The 21,836-nt window shown below is 36.2% G+C and overlaps 1 protein-coding gene across 1 annotated transcript in view; it reads left to right on the forward strand.

Annotated features, from left to right (window-relative positions):
* The window catches only part of COL11A1 (collagen type XI alpha 1 chain), a 263,838-nt gene that overhangs the window by 76,074 nt on the left and 165,928 nt on the right, over nt 1-21,836 (forward strand). The window contains exons 6-9 of the mRNA XM_039369563.1: nt 10,367-10,492; nt 11,289-11,387; nt 13,752-14,006; nt 18,080-18,142. Coding sequence (XP_039225497.1) covers nt 10,367-10,492; nt 11,289-11,387; nt 13,752-14,006; nt 18,080-18,142 — 543 coding nt within the window. The remainder of the gene's footprint in view (nt 1-10,366; nt 10,493-11,288; nt 11,388-13,751; nt 14,007-18,079; nt 18,143-21,836) is intronic.

Consider the following 21,836-nt stretch of genomic DNA (forward strand, 5'->3'; position numbering starts at 1 on the left):
ATTGCTTCTGTAACAAGTGGAATACCTGTCAGTTAGATCAAAACTCCAGTTATTGGTATGTTCAAGGATTTGGGAATAAATGTTTTCTCAGATACCAATCTATCTCAGTGTAAAACTTCTTGATAATTATTCTAAGTGAATCCAAACAACATTAGGGAGGAAGATACTTGAAAGGTGCTTCATTTTGATCTTTTCATGCAGAAAGAAACAAAAAAGACTATAATTAACAAAAGGCTGTCATTATGGAAGTATCCTTATCTAACTCTGCTAAATCCTTATAGTGCTCATATAGCTGCTTTATTGCCATTTCTTCGTTTGAGCCTTCCTGCTTGTTCATAATTATTGTTCATTGGATGATAATTGATTGCTAATTGCACAGGTTACAAGATACCCCTTTCTTATGATTACTATTTATATTATTGTTTTAGATTGAATTTTTCCCAATAACTGTTCCTTCTATGCCAGAGGTCTTCAAACTTGGCCCTTTTATAATTTGTGGACTTCAACTCCCAGAATTCCTCAGCAGGTACACTGGCTGAGGAATTCTGGGAGTTGAAGTCCACAAATCATAAAAGGGCCAAGTTTGAAAACCCCTGTTCTATGCATTCTCTCACCTCTCATCCCATTCCACAGAATTCTCTCCCAAATTTTTCTCTCAGTCTTTGCAGAGAGAAAGATAATTGAGCTAGAGTAGTCATTACCTGGATAAAAGCTATATTGCAGGGGTCTTCGAACTTGGCCCTTTTATGACTTGTGGACTTCAACTCTACATGCGTGCCTGGCTTAGGACTTCTGGAAGTTGAAGTCCACAAGTCACAAAAGGGCCAAGTTTGAAGACTCCTGCTATATTGATTAGTTAAGACAGTGTTGTCAGCTTGGCTGGGGAATTCTGGCAGTTGAACTCTACATATTTTAAAGTTGCCAAGGTTATGAAACACTGAGTTAAGGCATCTGCATAAAATTCATCCTTGCCTTTTTATAACTGTTGACCAAATTGTCTGGAATGAAAGACTCATTAAAGTTTTTATCTATAATCTCAGAAGATTTTATTGTTTTTGAAGTTTAGTTCCATGAACTTTTTATGACTAATTAGTGCAGGGTTATGCTTTTGGGCTGGATTTGGAATGAGTTTAGTATTTAGCATTTCTTAGTATTTGTGAAAGAAAGAAAGAAATTCTTTTATTTTTGAAGAATAATCTTGGTACTATACATATAATTATATTAATGTACTGACCCTTGAGAATTGCTCTTGAGTTTCTTTATTCACTGAATTAATGCTGGAAGAGAGCCACATGGAAATTCATCAGCCTGTTCTCCTTATCCCGCAACATTGGGGAAGAGGGCAAGGAGATACAAATACATAAAATGTTTTCAGAAACTATTCAGAAAAACAACTCAAACAGAAAAGATACATTTTTTAAAAAATAAACTGTTTATTTGTATATTTGCAATTTGTAATAATTGCAGAGAGTGTCATTAAATATAAGGAATTTAGCCTGAAGCATTCAATTATAAAACTGCTTGGTTTGCTAAAATTTAAGGGAGTGAGTGCACATTACCAGAATAAGTATCTGGAGATGGAGAATGGTTTCTTAAGTATATAAGCTAAATTTATATAAAATATACAATCTTTACTGATTAGTATCATGGCAAATAAGTATCCATGGAGAATAATATGGCATCAATAAAGAATATTTGTAGCTCAGGGTTGGTGTTCTCTGAGCTTGCTTGTTTTCTTGCAGACATTTCATTACCCAGACTAGGCAACATCTTCATGTTGTTGACGTTACCTTGTTTGGGTAATGAAACGTCTGCAAGAAAACAAGGAAGCTCAGAGAGCACCAAGATCCCCTCAATAATATGGCATGTAAGGCAATCATTAATTGAAATGTATAAGTTAGTTTGAGTTAGTTTCTGTGCTCTAATTCAAATTTCCCTACTCTGGGTACCCTCCACCCATGTAGATTTCAACTCTTCAATTCCCAGTAATGGCCATGCTGGCTGGAATTCTGAAAGTTGAAGTCCACACATCTAGAGCACAGTTGGGAAACTTTATCATCAGATTGGTTTCATTGGGGAAAAAAATTCATCCATTGAATTCCTAAGATATGGACCAAATACTACAAAGATTCTCCAAAGCATCTGAAGGCAGGACAAGAAGCAATGGATGGAACTGTATCAAAGAAAGCTCTAACTTGGACCAAAGGAGAAATTTCCTGACAGTGAGAACAATTAATTAGTGAAATGGCTTGCTTCCAGAAGTTGTGGGAGTTCCAACATTGGAGGTTTTTAAGAAGAGATTGGACAACCATCTGTTTGAAATAGTATAGAGTTTACTGCTTGACCAGGGCGTTGGACTAGAAGATCTCCCAGGTCTCTTCCAACTCTGTTATTCTATTCTGTTCTCCATCTGATCCATCATGATCTTCTAGAACCATTTAAGAAAAATGCTTTTCTCAGTGGAGCAGTCAGAATGTAAATGATTATGAACTCTGATCAATTGGAAATAAACAGCTCAAGATCAGAAAGATATTTTGTTAAATTGAGTCAGAGAAAATACTCTTGGAATTCACAACTCACAAGCTTTTTTTTTTGCTCTGTATACTTTTTTCTCTAAAGAATAATTGATTAGCAATAGAAGGATTTCTCCTACTCTCCCCTCCCCCATTTTCAAACTAAGCCTTTTCTCTTGATCCCATGGATATGTTTGTGGCACAATCTGGTTTTTAAACTAGATTAAGTTCATTAGGTAATCTATTCTCCAAAGCACCTGAAGACAGAACAGGAATGGATGGAAACTAATCAAGGAGAGAACCAAACCTAAGACTAAGGAGAAATTTCCTGACAGCTTAAAACAATTACTCAGTGGAACAACTTGCCTCCAGAAGTTGTGGGTTTTCCAACATTGGAGGTTTCTAAGAAGTTTGGACAACCATCTGTCTGAAGTAGTATAGCAGGGATGTCAAACACAATTTCACTGAGGGCCGCATCAGCATTGCAGATGCCCTTGGAGGGCCGAGTGGGTGTGGCCAGAGTGGGTGCAGCCTACTGGGTAGGTGTGGAGGGAGTAGGTGTGGCCTACTGGGTGGGTGTGGCCAGTTCTACATCATTCGCATCAAGGGGGCCTGTGGGGGCCTGGGCAGGAGTGGGACAGATCTGAGGGTCTCTGGCAGAAGGGGGTCGGACTGGGGCAAGTGCCAAGGCATGGTTCATCGGGGCAAGTGCCAAGATGGCCACCACAAAATTGTACATTGGCTCCTGGCTGGCCTGGGCCAGGGCCAAGGCAGCGGGGGCTGTTCCCTCACTGTTTCCAGGATGTCTTCGCAGGCCACATGAAACCACTTTGCTGGCCGCATCTGCCCCCCCCCCCCCCGGCCTTGTGTTTGACATGTCTGTAGTATAGGGTTTCCTGCTTGAGCAGGGAGTTGAATTAGGAGACTTCCAAGGTCCCTTCCAACTCTGTTATTCTGTTATTATCCTGAATATCTACTCCAAACAGTATGGTCAGAAATGGCCCCTTTCTTACTTGCTTTGTGCTTAAATAAGCAGTGAAACTAGCAAACAAAACTTTTAAAAGAAAAAAAAAGCTAGTGAAAGAAAATCTCTTTGGATAACATTAAAAATGGTTTCCAAGTGAAATTTATGGTTGAGATTATGGTATATAATTTCATCCTTAATGTAGGTTGACTATATATCTAGATTGTTCACTCTAGGTCTCAGGAGATAGTAGGATGTACATTAAATCAGATCATCAGTAATGTGTTCAGTATTTTTGCTTTCACCCTTTTATAAACTTGGCAGCAGTTCAGGCCCATTTTTCGCATTTGGCAAATGAACTGATGGAGTTTCTTCTGGGCTATACCAATTCAGTATAGAAAGGGTAAAAGGACTTGGTTTAATGTTCCTCTCGGCTTTAGAAATAAATGTGGAGTCCTTCTCCTGAGATCTACTTTTGCATGCATATAATTATATTTATGTTATTCTAGTTTTGATACAGAGGACAATTCAGTTACATGAGCAGTAACAGCCATCCGAAATGGTACAAGTTCAGAAAGTAGCTATTTCAGCAATCAGATCTTATCGTATGTATATGACTTTATAAGGTCAGTGTAATCTGTGATCAAACATGAGACTTCATGATCATTGGATAATGCTTCTGCTCTTTCTGTGCCTTTCCCAGGCGGAGAAAAAAATGATTAGGAATGAAGCAGCTAACCAGGGGAGACTCCAGAAGTAATCCTCAGTCTGTCTCATAGTTTAGAAATTCCAACACAAATTGTCTGTTCAATCTTTGCAGCAACTGTTATCAGAGAATTAAGAAGTGGAGTGTGTGTGTGTGTGTGTGAGAGAGAGAGTTTTAGAAGGGAGAACTGCCTATCTTTTTCCCAAGAAATTAAAAATCCACCCATCTTTAGCTTCATTATTCTGAAACATTAGGTCCTCCAAACTTGTTTTGAGTGTATGTTACTGCTTAAAAGGAAAGGAATTTCAAATTCCTTAAGAGAAATGTAGGACTGTGGGGGATATGTTCCAATATTGTTCCAATATTTGAGGAGCTTCTACAAAGATGAGAGGGCCAAACTATTTTCTAAAGCACCAAAAGGCAAGACAAGAAACAATAGATTGAAACTAACCAAGGAGAGAAGCAACTTAGAACTAAGGAGAATTTCCTAATGGTGAGAGCAATTAACCAATGGAATAACTTGCCTTCAGAAGTTGTGGGTGCTCCATCACTGAAAGCTTTCAGAAAGAGGTTGGACAACCATTTGTCTGAAATGATGTAGGGTCTCCTGCTCGAGCAGGGTGTTGGACTAGAAGAACTATGAAGTCCCTTCCAACTCTATTATTCTATGTTCTATGTCAGTGGTGGCGAACCTATGGCACGGGTGCCAGAGGTGGCACTCAGAGCCCTTTCTGTGGGCACGTGTGCCCTCACCCCAGTCCTAGGCCTTCAGCTGGGTTTTATGAAACCTTTTCGCTTTACGCCTCTGCTGCCATGTGCAAAAAAAAAAAAAAGGTTCAATCAGTCAATTTCAACTTCTTGCGGGAAAAAAAAGATCTTGCAAAGTTGGAATTGATTGATTGAACTTTTTAGTCCCATCCAGTTTGCCATTACCACCACAGCCATGGCCACCCAATGGGCCATGCCCACCCAATTGGCCATACCCACCCAATGGGCCACACCCACCCAGCACTCGACGATGAAAGTTAGCCCAGAAGGAAATATTAAAAAGGGCAGAAAAATATATTTTTCCTCAAAAGGACTTTTTAAAACCAAACTTGGCCCCAAATCTATCTCTCTGCCCCAAGCAAGACTTTAGCCCTATACAAATGCAAATGTAAAACCATCAGAAAGTTGGAGCTAGAGCAATCAAGAAGACAAAAGAGAAGATCTGCATACCCCACCCAAACTCTAGGAATCAGCCCCATCACCTGGGAAGCAGGATATGATAACAGAATTAAACCACAGATATCAAGGCCTAGACAAACACTCAGAAACAGTCTCAAGGTTCATGCCACAGGAACAGGAAACTATTCCAAACAAAAGGCTAGGGGGGGTATAAAACCTACTGCCAATGTGCTCAATCTCTCTCTGTGCTCTCTGCCCTTCTCTCTCCTCTGCACTTTCCTGAAGAACCATCTTTCTGCAATAAACTGTAACCTTCTTCCCAAAGCAGTCACCATGTTTGCTTATTTATTCCCGGCTTGGATGAACCAGGATGAAGACTTTACTTCTAACACGTGGGTTTTGGGTTGCAATTTGGGCACTCGGTCTCTAAAAAGTTCGCCATCACTGTTCTATGTTTTGTATTTCTCCATCTGAAAGAAGATACACTTTGAAGGTCTTGATTTATCAAGCTAAGCAGACTGTTTCATCTCCATCAGGTATTTGGACCGTCAGGAGGTCTATGTTGAGAAAGAAGATGCCTGTGGCTTAAAATTAAAGAGAAGAAATATAACAAATAGTCTTAATCCTGTTAAAACATAACTTGATCATAACTAAGAAGACACAAGGCTTATTTTATACTGAAATATAATTGCCAACATCACACAAAATAAATTCAGAAAATGATGTGAATAGATTCCAGGCATGAGCCAAGATTTAGAGAAGGGATATTCTTGGTGACAAATTCTTTAGTTGCCTGTGAATGACCAATCATCAATAAAAAGAAATATCTAAAGAATCTAAAATATCACTTGTATCACTAATAATTTGATTCTGTATAAAGTGATTTCATCTGCTCAAATGATATACATACATACATTGCAAAATGTTAAAATCCATTGCCATAATGTTTCATTCTTAGGTTACATGTGGCAAAGCTGTATTAACTGGAACAGACCCATAGTATCATGGTGGATTGGAAATGATGAACTATGACAGTCCAAAAGTTGTCTCAGAAAGAAAAGCAATTTAGCTGTGATGGATATTATATCAAGAACATTTTTATAATGTCTAGTTCATCCAACTGCAGTAAAGTTTGCTCAAAATTAGCAGACTGTTAGACTGCGCATCTAGTTAGCATAATAATCTGTCTAGAGTCTTTAGGTAGATTGACAAAGCTAAGTGAGAGGGGAAAATGTACATTTATTATAGCATACTGGTTCACTGAATTCTTGGCTCTTTTACAAAAAAATATTAATGACAGCTCACAAATTTAGGAAAAACATGAGACAGAAGAAAAATTTATACTATATTTCACAAAGTCCTTATAGGTCTATGTTGTGAATATAATAAATAAACATAATGGTACCTTTTTTAAAGCGATACTTTGTGGAAATATTAAACAGAAGGTCCTAGAAGAGCATAAACATTTTTCAATTGATTGTGTGTGGTGCAATTCTGCTTTCTAAATATCCCCCCTTTTTTTGTATGTATCTTCTTGATCTTATGAATGAATAGCTTTTCAAAATGTGCCTCTGGCAAGCCTTAGAATGAATATCAATTTACTTTGTCTTTTTGTGTGTGTGTTTTTAATCACCATACTTGGCACTTTTTTTTATTCAGTCAATGTTTCCATTTGTTTTGTAGTCTCCAAAGAACTGCTTCTAATCTGTCTTTAGTCACTTTATTTACCCCCAAATTGATATAGTCTGGAGCAGTTGCTAATTTTGCAATCAGACAAATGCTCTCATTGTTAATAGAAATAATGCTAAACTTAGGCAATCCTTTTAAAAATGCTGACTAATTGCTCATCTGAGTGCTAGAAAGAAATAATAACTCCTTTCTCAGTGGCTCAGTGATAAAGCCCTTGCTTTGTAACTTATAATTATAACTTATAATTTTATAATTTGTAAATTATAATTTATAGCCTTCATCTTGTGCAAGACATTCCCCATTTTTTAAATCGAATTCTAGGATTCCTGTGTAGCTGTCCTAGAAACATAACTAATATTTTTTTGCCTGCTAAAATTTATGCTTCCTAGGGATAGTTTGCTATTGAATTATAGCCCTTATTCATGACTAGTTGACTTTATGTGGGTTGATAGTCATATTATTTATTTTTAAAAACTTTCTTAGACTAATCTGAAATACTTAGCGAGTTGCCTTAGCTAAGGCAGATATTTGGAAGAAGGTTGTTTTCATACATTAACATGTTTGATCATTAGCATCCCAAGAGATGGATTAGTCTGGGATTTCTGCCTTTTCTTAAAGACATGCCACTTCTTATCTGTTCATTTCAAAAAGAATTTTATAAAAGGGCTGGTAATTTAAACGCACATAACTTTCAACTAGTCTGGTTCAAAACTGAGTTGATATGTTGAAAACTTGTGTGATTCAACTGGGTACTTTAGAATGTGTCAATCTAGCCACTAAGACATTCTCCGTCTCTTTTTCCCTCTTTACCCGCTTCATAAAATAATTATACTGAATTCAATGAAGTTTTTGTTAGTGACATATTTTCACTCATTTTTGTTTGTTTGCCCACATGAGCCCATGTAATTGAGCTTCCTTGGTTGCCAGCCAAAGAAGAAAGATATTGAGGTGTTACATTCCTTTGTGGTCACAAAGTCCCCTAGTTTGTAGCCTGGCACTTTAACTACAACACCAATCTCTTAGTTGTCTGTCAGTAGAGGTTTCAGAAATTCAGCTAAGAGGGGAAAAAATCAAATTCAGAAAAATATACAGGGTTTAAGAATATCTTCTTGGAATATTTAATTTTGTTTTGAAACTTCTAAAACCGTGTCTTACTATTTCCTTTCTGAATTTATTTGGAGTTGATTGTTTTCATTCGTTGGTTTTCAAAAAGGTACCATTGGTTTAAAGAGTCAGTTCATTAAAGTTAATGTCTCCTTTCAAGCAGCTGTACCTTTGCTTAAACTTCTTTAAAATTTGGAAAATTAAATTACTTTCTTGTTTGCTAGTACGTAATGAATACATACAGTATTAAAACAAACTACTGAGTTCCTAGAAGATAATCTTAATTTCTTTTTAAATGTGCTAGTTTTCCTTTGCAAAACATTGTATCTGCTGAAATTACAAGACAATAAACAATACATTTTATCTTTTGTAGATAAAAAAGTTCGGGTCAGGTCAAAAATGTCAACATTAATACTTATTGTAAAGAACATGTAATGGCTTGAGGCATAATAGGTACTTCTACTATATCAGACCTATTATGGTCAGTTAAACTTCAATGTTACTTGGAGGGAGTCTACATTTTGTGGAGGATATCTTTAAATCAAACTTTGAGAGTAATAAGAGTCTAAATAAGTGAGATTAAAAATATAGATTAATTCCATATGAGACTAGATTAATTTTTCCATGCTTTGCCTTTGTGCTCTATCTTTCAATTATGTGCAGTTCACATCTGCTGTCATATTGCCTCCCTTTGTTATTCAGAACAGTAATGGTTTACCCTCTGAATTTAACATCATGGCATTTTGAATCGCACAACTCAGCATGATATGGTTATAGTGTCACTTTAGAACTTTCTCAGTAACATATGGAGGTCAGAATAAAAGGGACAAACCCTAATGCCAGAAAATGACTCATGTCTCATTTCTTTTGTGTTTCTTCTCATGTAACTTTTTTGCGGGGTCATTTTGAGTCAGTGTTGACATCAGCAGACTGCTTGGAGAAGTCCGTGCAGCTTTTTTGGCAAGATTTCAGAATGGCTTGCCATTGCCTACTTTCTAGAGCTAAGAGAGAGTAACTGGCCCATAGACATTCGGTTGGTTTCATGCCTAAGGTGGAACTTAGTAGTCTCCCACTTTCCAGCCTGGTGCTTTAACCACAACACCAAACTGGCTCTCCATATAATAATAGTACCAGTTTGGAGTTGTGGTTAAAGCACCAAGCTAGTTAAGGCCTTTCTGGAAGGCATCTGATGGTGAAATGCATGCCGGGGGCGCCATGCGTGTCAATCTGGAGCTCCATTCTCAGCTGTAGAGCCATTTCCCAGCCCCAGCTGGGCAGGACTGTCGGTGCCACCGCTGTGAGGTGAGACCATGGAAAGGACACCCCCCCCCAAAATAAGACCTGGTGCCTCTTTTGGAGGAAAAAAAATAAAATAAAAATAAGACCAGGTCTTATTTTCGGGGAAACATGGTAATACATCTACAAGCTGGTGTTCTGGATTAAATATATTGCTAAATATAGGAAACTATTCCGGTGGTAAAAGATTTGGTACTATGTTTGTAATCCAGGATTATATTTATTAATCCTTATTTTATGTCACCTAGTAAGATACAGTGCTAGTAGGATACATGACTAGTTACGGGAATTTCTCAGCTCAATAATAACATTAAGCAACACAAAAGCTGAAGATAAGCTTTTACATTTAATATAAAGGCGCTCCGTATAAGGGTCTAGGACAACTCTCCAGAGCCAACTCACCACAGAACAACTTGCCGCAGACAAGAGTTACACTAATATAAAAGAAATGGTGGAATAGAATCATTAAAGAAAGGAGGGACAAAATGAAATATGAATGACAAAAATTAAAATATTCTTTAAAAATATTGAAAATAATTAAATTGAATAATTTTTGTCCCACAGCGAGTTGTCCTATGGCACGTTGGCCAGGGTGAGTTGTCCCATGGTGAGTCTTGCATGGCAAGTTGGCCCCAGCAAGTTTTCCCATTCTGCATGGTAACACAGTAAAATGTTAATCATAAATCATGTTTTAGCAAAAGAAAAAAGTCACAGTGCCCTTTTTAAAATTTAATTTGTAAAGTAAAATAATACTTTTTTAATTAGTTCCTTATGAAAGAAAATCCTACTATGTATCTGATACATTAATGATGTAACTTTTATTTCTAACTATAAAAGGGAAGCATAAGAAAGAGCTTTCCAGGGCTGCTACTAGAGCTTCCTGCCACTAATCCACCAATGCTTCGTATTTTTCCTTTTGCAATTTAGTATGGAACTGAAGATTTAATCGAATATGACTATGACTATGGGGATCCAGATTATAAAGATTATAAAGACCTTGAAACTATAACAGATGGACCCCCATTATACGATGAGACTGTAGCATACACTGAGGTAACGGCACGTGGTGTGTATGTTGTCTGATGTCCGTCGTCCTGTCTGTCTGATGGTTTGTCACGTGGTGTCTTAGTGTTGATCAAGCTCACTCTGTCTTCTTTCCTTTCTTGTTTTTCCATGAAACTCATTTTAATTCAACAGCGGCAGCCAAAGGCAATTGACAGGAAGTCATTATTTGTTGTCCTTTCTTATCCTGATATCTTTCATGTCTTACTGCTCTTCCCCTTTTGTTTGTTTATGTTCTCCCCTTCCATCTTTCACCCCCTTTTTCAGAAAAAGAACAAAGCCCCAAAGAAGAAGAAGACAGGGATCGCTAACTCAAAGAACAACCCCCAAAAGTTCAAATTCAAAAAATCTGAAACCCTGTCATCGAAGAAGAAGAAAAGCTCTCGAGCTGCAGCCAAAGGCAAAATAGGGGTAAAGGTAGCTCAGAAATAATCAAGATCTCTCCAAACTGAGCTTGGAAGATCTGTGATAATGAAAACCAGTAGCTCCAACCAGTGGTGGGATTCAAATACCTGAACATCTGGTTTTCTGCATGGACGCAGGCCTGGGCTCCGAGGCCTAGAATGGACTTCTGGAAGTGACATCCATGCACTTCCTATGGGCTGTTCTAGGCGTGGGACGCCTCCACCAAAGCGATGCGAACCAGCTAAATTCCACCACTGGCTCTAACCCTTAGTAGATGAAAGCACCGCTGGCTAATACTGTAATCTAGCTAAATAGAAATTCTTCTTTAAGTGTTTGCCTTTTTCCTTGCCTATTAACTTTGTACTTTTTCCTCTCACATTAGGCCAATGCTGTTGATGAATATCATGAGTATAATGTGGCTGACTATGGAACTGAAGCTTACCAGACTGCAATCCCTACTCAAACAACTGGACGAAATGAGGTAATGAAGAATAGAGAAATATAATGGCAGACCTATTTCAAAGATTTTAATCAGTAAAAAAATATATATTACCATGTCATTATCAGCTAGCCAGAAAACCAGTTTGATGTAGTGGTTAAGGTACTGGCCTAGAAACCAGGAGATTGTGAATTCTAGTCCTACCTTAGGCCTGAAAGGTCCTTTGGGCCAGTCATTCTTTTTAGCCCAATCCACCTCACAGATTTGTTGTGGGGAAAAATAGGATGAGGAAGGAGTATTATGCATGTTTTCCTCCTTGAGTTACTTACAAAGTAATAAAGGCAGGATAAAAATCTAATGAATAAATAAAATAATAAGAGAACAGTTAAAGATTAAAGTCGTGTGTTAAATCCGAGATCCAGTTTTGTGGTATTTCATAGTCACATTCAGTCTTTACCTGAGAAATGACTTCAAGAGATTCCTATTTTCTGTAGGAATGCAAGCACATACATTTTTGGATGTCAAGCAAAGAATTCAATAATGGCCAAGCAAAGCTCAAGGATACCTAAGTATGATGTAAGACATTGCCCACACTTTTGATTTCAGTGGCCTGAAAGGAAGTATTAGTTTTTTTCAGTAGTCATTATAGACAAGATTTGCTCCAATTGAGACTCCTACATAAGAGAGAAAAACAGTGAGTGGATGATGACTGGAGTCTTGAGAATAGTCACTTGGCTATGTACAAAAAAATCAATTTATTCACATTTATATTGCAGTCTCATTTGTACCAAATATTGAGTAAGATTAAGTAGGTGTGACTATGATATCTAACCGCACCACACCATAAAGATATGCATCTGGATGTCCTCATGGTTCCTAGTTCAGTATGGGAACCCATACACATAACTTTTGTCAAGTACATTTCTCATTTCTTGGTTAGGGATATCTATTTCTATACCTCTAGAGTTTACAATTCAGCTGCATTTGAAAGATATACACTGATATCTAAATGTATCTTTTTTTAGACTCTGAATCAAAAGCTTTATTGGAAATTAGCCTTAACTTTGTGTTGCTGATATCTGCTCAATTCTGAGTGTGCATAATCAACTAATATTTATGAATGTGGGTACTGTGATTCATAAATATTGCCATGCTATATATATAAAAAAGAGATTTTAAGCAATAATTTCTAAAGATTTTGAATTGTGCTAAAGCAGATACATTTATTGTGGGGCTTGATTGTCTTATTCTAAAGTTAATGTCTCTGTATATTGAAGAAAATGCTATTTAACTAAAGCTAGCGCTTAACAGTTTAATGCTTGGTTTCACACAGCTCTCAATCAGAACTTTCAGAGTTGCTCTCTTCTGTAATAGCCACTTTTTATGTTCAATCAATGTTGAACAATGTTTTCTTTATTAAGGATATAATGTTGAACTTGGATAAGCTTAAGATTTTGCAAAACAGTGCATTCAGATAAAAAGATTTAGCTTCTATCTTTTCGGCTTTAAATGTGCATGGATATATATATATATATATATATATAAACCTCAGAAAACATATATATATCACCCAATCCAACTCCATCTTGTATGGGAATCCATTACTGCAACTTCCCTAAAAGACAGCCATTCACCTCTAATGAAGAAGGGGCCTCTGTATCCTAGAGCTCCATTTTGAACAATTATTATCATTATAAAAAAAATTCTTGCTTCCAGCTAAAATCTACTTCCTTGTAACTTAAATTCATCATTTATTGTCCTATCTTCTGGAACAACTCTGCCCTATTTTCTCTAGAGGAACCTCAAATACTTGAAGACAGCTATTGCATCTCCCTGCAGCTTTTGCTTTTGCCCAGCTCCTCCAACTTTTCCATAAAAGTTTTTAACTTTAATATGACAGTTACATAAGCTTAATCAACATTTCATTAGAACTCGGTACATATTTTGAACATTGTTACTGACACTAATATGTGTGAAGCCAAGCACAAAAACTTAGAAATAATTTTGATAAATAAACATACACAGACACTACTGTTGTTATGGCTTAGGAATGTCATACCTGAAAAATTCAATAAAAAAACTAGTGAGACTTTGTCACTAAATAATCTTACATCAATCCAGTTTACACAGGGTTTCATTTAATATATGCATAAATGGTAACGTATACATTTTCAAAAGAATTAATTTCATTGCAGATAACCATGTACGTTGGAGCATTCTTTTAATAACTCTGAAAAACTGGCTTGTGAGTTTTTCAGAAACAAGTTAAAAGATGTCAAGCTATATAGCTGTTGTTTTATTTTGCAAAGCATTACCTTAAAATCTGCAAAATGCTTACATTGCTTTACTAACTATAATCCACATATTCATCCTATTCCTCCAAACCTCTACTGCTTATATGAATAGCAAACTCCTGTTGAAGAAGTATTTACTGAAGAATACGTAACAGGAGAGGATTATAATTCAAAGACTAAAAATAATGAGGAAACAGATTATGGAAACAGAGGCATAGACCACAGCGAATCTGAAGTTCTGGTAGATGGAGATTTAGGCGAATATGATTTTTATGAATATAAAGAATATGAAGAGAAGCCAACCAATCCTACTAATGAGGAGATTGGGCCTGGAGTTCCTGCAGAGACTGATATCACAGAAACAACCGTAAGTTGGATACATCTGAGATAGTCTTCAAAGATGCTTAATGGCTAGCAGATTTTTTTTATGGGTATCTATATTTTCTATCATTTAATTAGAGATGGAAAAAGGAAAGGGAATATTTACAGGTAGTCCTCACTTAACAACCACAACTGAGGTCAGAATTTTGGTCAAAAGGCACTGCGGTCATTGAGTGTGTCACCATGGATCTTGGCTTGATTTCAGAACTGATTTTATGACAATCTTAAGGCAATCACCACAATCATTAAGAGAATTATGTGGTTGTTAAGCAAGCCATGTTAAGTGGTTAAGTGAATCCATTCTCCAACAGGTGGTTTTTGCAAAAAAAAAAAAAAAACCTCAGCAAAAATTGTTGCAAATTGTGGTCACATTACCCCAGGATACTGCAACCGATTGTAAATGTGAGCCAGTTTCAAGCATGACAAACCTAACCTCAAGGATGGATTGTAAGTAACATTTTTGGACCCATTGTAATTTTGAAAGGTCATTACATGAGTAGTTGTTAAGGAAGGACTATCTGTGTATACTTCCATAAAAAAGACTTGGTTAAAAAATTGATTTTAAAAATATAGCCTTGTATCAACCTAGAAGTGTGAATTTGAGAGTTCTCATCCACTTCATTTGTTGTGTTGTGTTGCCTTGTGTTTTTGCAATGTTAGAGATAAAAGAGGAATTTTGTTAAATTGAATTTCATTATCAGCTACTTATAAATAAGATGATTTCTCCTAGCCAATAAATATTTGTAAATAGCCTTTTTTTTGCCTACATGCAGGGATAGAGGCATCAATCACAACATGATTAGTTGATTATGTCTTGATTTTGAAAACTATATATTCTTTCTTTCTTTCAAAAAAGAATTCCAGGGTAGAAACAGTACATACAATATTACGTGAAAAACTAATAATATAAAAAAGTAGCTTGTGTGAAAAATAAAACAAAAGGAATAGAACTTTGACCTTTTATTTTTCAAAAATCCTAACAAAACAGGGCAGTGCTGAAAGTAGTATCAGACCTACTTCTAATAGAAAGGTGTTCCACATAGATTGTAGCTTCATAAACATTCATAAATTGGATCAAGTTTATTTCTTGCAAAGGCATCCTGATGTTTGAGGATCAGTTATAATAAGTCATCCAAACTATGTGTAATCTTGCAGATATATACAAACAATGTGTAATCTTGCAGATCTCAATATTTCAGAGTTATCTACTAAAGTGTTTCTCAATCTGGACAACTCTAAAATGTATGGACTTCAATTTCCAGAATTCCTCAGCCAGCCATACTAGCTGGGAAATTCTGGGAGCTGAATTCTGGGAGTTGCCAAACTTGAAAAACACTGATCTACTGTAGTAAGTTTCATCTAGAAAGCTCTGCACATATATAGGGCCTCAGAAAGATTGCTCTTAGATGGTCTGGGATCCACCATAAGCAACAATTGGAAAATCTTCACTGTGCATCTCATTGAAATGTCATTGGCTTAAGAGTAAGATTCATTTGATTCCTTCTTATTACTTACTTGTGTCAAACCATTATCTCCCACTGGTAGTTATTTGAAGTTGTACATTTGGATTTAAGGACTTTGGTATTCTCAATAATTTAGGGGACAGATACATCCAAAGCAACATAGGGACTAATGTCTCCTAGAATATATTTATTTCTTATTCTACAGTTTATATACCACACAGTCCATCAAGGCAGAAGTCGATGAACAGAATGGTATTAACAATGGAATAGAAATTAAACATAAACCAAACAAATTATAAGAAGATGTTAAATAAATCTTCAGAAAGGACAAACTACGATGAATAAGAATTGAATAGGACAGTCACAGTGCATGACCTCTTCTCTGCACTTGTTTTAGAAGAGCCTTTGGCAAGAAAAAATGAGACCTCTTGTTTCATCAGCATATTTTATCTTTCTCTTTTTATTTTTAATGATTTGATTGTAATTTCTTTGATTGTTGTGAGTCATTGTGAATCATTAAGAATCATTAATTATTTAATTAATGTTAATAAATAATGTGAAGTAATAATCATCATATAGGCTTGACTCCAGGCTAACTTAAGGGTGAGGTTTCTCCTTTTCTGTTTTTTTTTTTTAATATTTTATTGGTTTTTTTACAATAACAATCTCCAGTGTCTGGTGTACAGTGTGTTGTCTTGGTTTATATGTTTTTTTTTAAAAAAGCAATAATAATTAATTAACAGTCGATAATGGTTGATTTTGATAATTCCAAAATTAGTATATTAATTTATATATATTTTTTGTTCTTCCCTTCTCCCAATAGTATCTTAAACTTCTTTAAGATCCTTCTTCAATCTTAAACAAATATAATTCTTAATATTTTCAATGTATCAATTAAATATAGACATCTTTTCATATTTGTACAGATAATGATAACATCTATGTATAACATTTTTTTTACCAGCTTATATTATTCTTATAAAAATCATCTCATTAGTTTACCATGCATCCTATTTTTGTGATTTTTGTTTATGCTTAATTTCCCCTTTATGTTCAGTCCATTCGTATCAGTCATGATTTTCTCAATGCTAATTATCTGAATTTCCAATTTTTTCCATTTAAGTACACCATCCCAATGTTTTCATATTTCATGCATTATAAGAATGCTGTACATCCTTTCCTGTTTTTTTTTAATCCCCTCCTGGTTGGTGCAACCTCTATCCGGATAAATCTGATTAATTCATGTGATTTATAAGCTGCCCTTGTACAGATAGTCCCCTGACTTACAACCATTCGTTTAGTGAACATTCAAACTTAGAGTGGCCCGGAAAAAAGTGACTTATGACCGTTTTTCACACTTAATGACTGTTGCAGCTTCCCCATGGTCACATGATCAAAATTTGGACACTTGGCAACTGGCATGTATTTATGACAGTTGCACTGTCCCGTGGTCATGTGATCACGATTTATAAGCCTTCCCAACTGGCTTCCGACACGCCAAGTCAATGTGGAAGCCTGATTTGCTTAACAACTGGATGGTTCACTTAACAATTGCAGTGATTTGCTTAACAACTGTGAAAAGGTCATAAAATGGAGTGCATGTCACTTAACAACGGCCTTGCTTATCAATGGAAATTTGGGGCACAGTTGTGCTTGTAAAGTGAGGGACCACCTGTGAATAAGTAAGACTGTAAGTGGACTTCTGCTCTCTCATTCACAAAGGGCTGAATATACAATTTGTATTTACAAACCATTTGTGTTTATGACTGCTTAATCCCATGACTCTTTCAGTAAATAATCATAAACTTGTGCGCACACACGCACACACCCAAAAACCAGCCTGCCACAATATTTTTTGAATCTATAGAACAAAAAATGCCAATAGTCACAAATTGAAAATCTCAGATTAACTCTTAGAAAAGTAGTTTTCAGGATTCTTTTTTTTTAAAGGAGAAAATATTGTTATCATAAGAGACCTTTGTGGTACAGACTGCACCTCCCCTGTTAATATTAATATGAAGGAAGTTAGTGAACGGGTACTACATAGAAAAGGACCACATTCAATGGAAGTCTACATCAAAGCTGTTGATTTGGATGGATTCTGCTAAGCTATTTTGTTTACCAGTTTATCAACATGGGGAACTACTTTGTTGATCAATAAAGTAAATCACACACTTTATATGCAGATATTCAAAGTGCTGTTCCAGGCAACTCCAGATAGGATTGAGTTTCTGCCAGTGCAGTCAAGGGTGGATAGAATCTTGTATTGGTATAAAGCAGCATATTAATTTCTCATGGAATTTAGGAATTCACTTGCAGGTTAAGAACACATCAGAGTGTTCAGGCTTATGGCATGCTTCAGTTTTCAGTTTTGTGAAGATCTAATGAGAAACCAGTAAATTCTAAGAAATTCTCTGAAAGTTCTCAGAAACAAGCTATTTAAGTGTTATTAAATATTATGGTTCTTCGTGCAGTCAGCCAGATGATGAGACTGAATTTGGCATTTTTGACTGCCCATCGAGTCCTTTCCAAGGACCTGTTGTAGTAGTTGTTGTTGTTACCTGTACCCTTATATATTTGTGCATTAATTTGGTAGGTGAATGGCCATCAAGTATATGGAGAAAAAGGACAGAAAGGAGAAGCAGCTGTCATTGAACCAGTGAGTATGCTATTTTATATATAATATATGTAATAAAATGATAATAAAATTTTATATATTATACAAAATAAATATATAAATAACAGTTGAAAATATAGCAATGTTAAAATCAGAAAAAATATAAAATAATGAATAAATGAGTGACATTTGTAAAAAATAAAAGTATGTCCATAAAATGTTAGCACAACAGTAGTTCAATTTTTAATGTATTATTAAATTTAGATATATAAACCATTTATAGCTCCTTCTCAGTTTTAGTACAATATGTTACTTCATCACAATGATACTTATATACCCTGCTTAGATCAGTGTTTCTCAACCTTGACAATTTTAAGGCATGTGGACTTCAACTCCCAGAATTCCACAGCCAGCTATGCTACAGCAGAAGTGATTAGATGTGGAAACACTGGCTTAGATCCTTAATATTATGTATGTATCGGATTCTTTCTTTGGACCTGAATATGTCTCTCTTCATTTCCTTTTGAGATTTTCTTTTTTCTTTTTCTGGAAATTTTATTTAGGTATTTAAAATGAGCTTGGTCTAACATTATCAGTGCTCCTTCTCCTCCATTTACCAAAATAAGGGTTTTTCTTTTTTGTAAAAGACCATTGAGAGGAATTGCCTGACTGCCATCAAATTTTGAATCAGTGGGTTTGTATTTAAGGCTTGGATCTTCATTACTGCATTATTTTAAGGCAGTGATGGTGAACCTTTTAGAGACCGTGCCCAAACTCCAACCCAAAACCCACTTATGCATCGTCGGGTGCCGGGTGGCATGGCCCATTGGAGGGTGTGGCCCATTGGGTGAGCGTAGTTGTGGTGGTAACGGTAGACTGGGTGGGACTAAAAAATTCAATCAATCAATTCCAACTTTGCAAGATGTTTTTTTTCCCCACGAGAAGTTGAAATTGACTGATTGATTGAACCTTCTTTTTTTTTTTTTTTGCACATGGCAGCAGAAGCCTAAAGCAAAACGGTTTTATAAAACCCAGCTGAAGGCCTAGGACTGGGGTGATGGTGCGCGTGCCCACAGAGAGGCCTCTGAGTGCCGCCTCTGGCACCCATGCCATAGGTTCGCCACCACTGTTTTAAGGTATGTTTAAGAGTGCCAATTCACTGTGGTGGCGCAGAGGTTAGAATGCAGTACTGCAGGCTACTTCTGCTGCCTGCCGGCTGCCTTCAGTTTGGCAGTTTGATTCTCACTGGGCTCAAGGTTGACTCAGCCTTCCATCTTTCCGAGGACCCAGAATGTAGGGGGCAATATGCTGACCCTGCTTAGAGAGTCAAGCACTGTGAGAGTCAAGCACTGTGAAGCGATACATAAGTCTAAGTGCTATTGCTACATTCTCCCATGCTCCCACGCTCTTTGCCATAAATAGGCATTCTATGCTTCTAAAATGTTGCAAGCTTCTCTACTGTTTACTATTCTCCTACCTTATCTACTGTTCAAAGATAAATCTGGGAAAAGCAGGAAGCAGCATCAGAGGGGCTTGATCATTATTCCGAATCATCTTTTTGGGGGAATGAATTTTATGAGAGTGGAACATAAATGCTGTACTTTCCTGATCTGTGGTAGTTTTCTTCCAATTTGACACTGTTTCTCAATTTTAAAATGTCCCATTCCACCTTTTGTCAAAATTACCAGTTCTGGCAATAGTTATTTTCACTATCTCCTTTAGGAGGAGATATTTCTGCTAGCCTAGATGATGGCGGAATAAAAAACACATCATCCAAAATTGAATCCACATCAATAATAGATAATTTTTTGTAAGAAAAAAAAGGTATTCCAATGAATGTCCGTCTTCCCAAGTTGCTGTTAACCCTTCTGCTGTGCCGTATGCTAGATACTTCTCTATCAGGATGAGGAGACAATGCAAATACCCTCTTAGTAAGCCAGTAAAATCATGAAAAGCGTTTGAAATATCATAAAATATTTCTAAAGCAAAAAGGGACAGGGTTTTTATTTACCTTCTGTGAGATATATGCTGAAAAGCAGTGCTTATAATGAAACTACTACATATGTTTCTTTTAAGAAACAAAACCAACATATTTGATTAGGTTTCTATTTCGAATAAAGATAATATATGAGTAAAGTGTTTTCCGTTTGATATTTATATTACTGCATTTGCTAGTGTGTTGCTGTAGTAAAAGATTTAAGAACTGGATGCATTTATAAACAAAAATTCCTGGTATGTACAAATACATATATATGAAAAGTTTTCCTTTCCCCAGTATTATGCAAAAAAATCAGATCTTTCTAATATAGTTCATCAACAGTTTGGCTCATCTATTGAGTGCTTGCCTGAGGTAGGGCAACAAGTGGTCTTTGGGTCAAATGTAGGCCCTAGCTTTTTCTCTAACCTTTTGGTAACCACAAGATGACACTACTAAAAAACAGTGACAAGCTGCTAATACACAATGGTGGGGGGGGGGTTTGGCATTCCTTGTAAAATAAGGATGAAAATATGGTACTCAGCCTTTGTTTCAGTTAGTGACCCATATTGCATATAAAACTCTAATTTTCTCAAAAAAAAAGCTGTAAAATTTGGCGGTGCCTCCTCCCTTGATATCCTTGCCCCATAAAAAAAAAAAACAGCTGGCTTCTATTGGTCAAAAAAGACAGAGCTTATAATAATTCTTGGGAACCATATAATCAAAAATATACAAAAATATACAGTAGCATGTGAGGCTACTGGCACGCTTGCAACAAAGGCTGAAATTAACATGGTGATGATTTTCATGGATATTTCTATCTACACCGAGAACTAATTTGCTTTTAGAGCCTTTTTTTTTACTAAAAGGGAACAAGGCATTTAGAAACCACTCCATGAAGTAGTATTAGATAGATCTTTTAATTACCATGTAATTCAGATTGCCTAGGATTACTCAAGAGGTCAGTTATGGGACCTCTGCAATTATGCTGTCTCACCTGTATTTACTCTTTGAACCACAGCCATGGAGACTGTAGATAATTCTGAATTTGCTTTCGAATGTAATGCTGTAAATTGGCTAGAATCACGTAAATCAGAGTCCCAAATCATTTTTCATTTTAGTTCTTTTAGGACAACAAATCCCAGACTGCTCATTCAACAAATCTAGATTTGGTGGAAATTTGGGGGCATTGTAGTTGCAATTCACCTGGAACAAGCTAAACTGAGAAAGGCTGCTCTTAATAGAAAAATAATCCCTACTTAAGAGCAGAAAATTGACATTAAATCAATAGCATATGGGGGAATAAAGGGTAGCAGAGAGGTATGAAAAAAATATAGTACATGCAACATTGGCAGGGAATTCAATGACAAATTTGGAAATATTGAAATAGACTGAAGCTTTTAATGATAAATAATAGATATAGACAATAATGGCCTGATATGGAACCACTATAGGATAGAAAAGATTAACAGACAGTGCTATATCTTGGGGATTGGATGCCTGTAACTCTGTCCAATAACACTCATTTTTCCTTCCTTTTTGGAAAAACAGTTTTAAAAAACTAAACTACGGTTTCAGAGTCTCCTCTTTCTAATATTCTGTGTTTTGGGGCCTGTGGGCATGCAAAATAATGAGACTTCAGGAACTTCTTCAATAGACTTCTGAATAGATTGCTGTAGTTTTATGTTGAATTCCATCTGGTATTTTTATTTTGTTGTGTGATTGATACTGATCTCCTTTAATTATTCTTAATTAATCATT

Source organism: Crotalus tigris, unplaced genomic scaffold (assembly GCF_016545835.1).
Source record: "Crotalus tigris isolate CLP2741 ecotype Arizona unplaced genomic scaffold, ASM1654583v1 scf7180000021163.878790, whole genome shotgun sequence".
In the NCBI taxonomy this organism is placed as follows: Eukaryota; Metazoa; Chordata; class Lepidosauria; order Squamata; family Viperidae; genus Crotalus; species Crotalus tigris.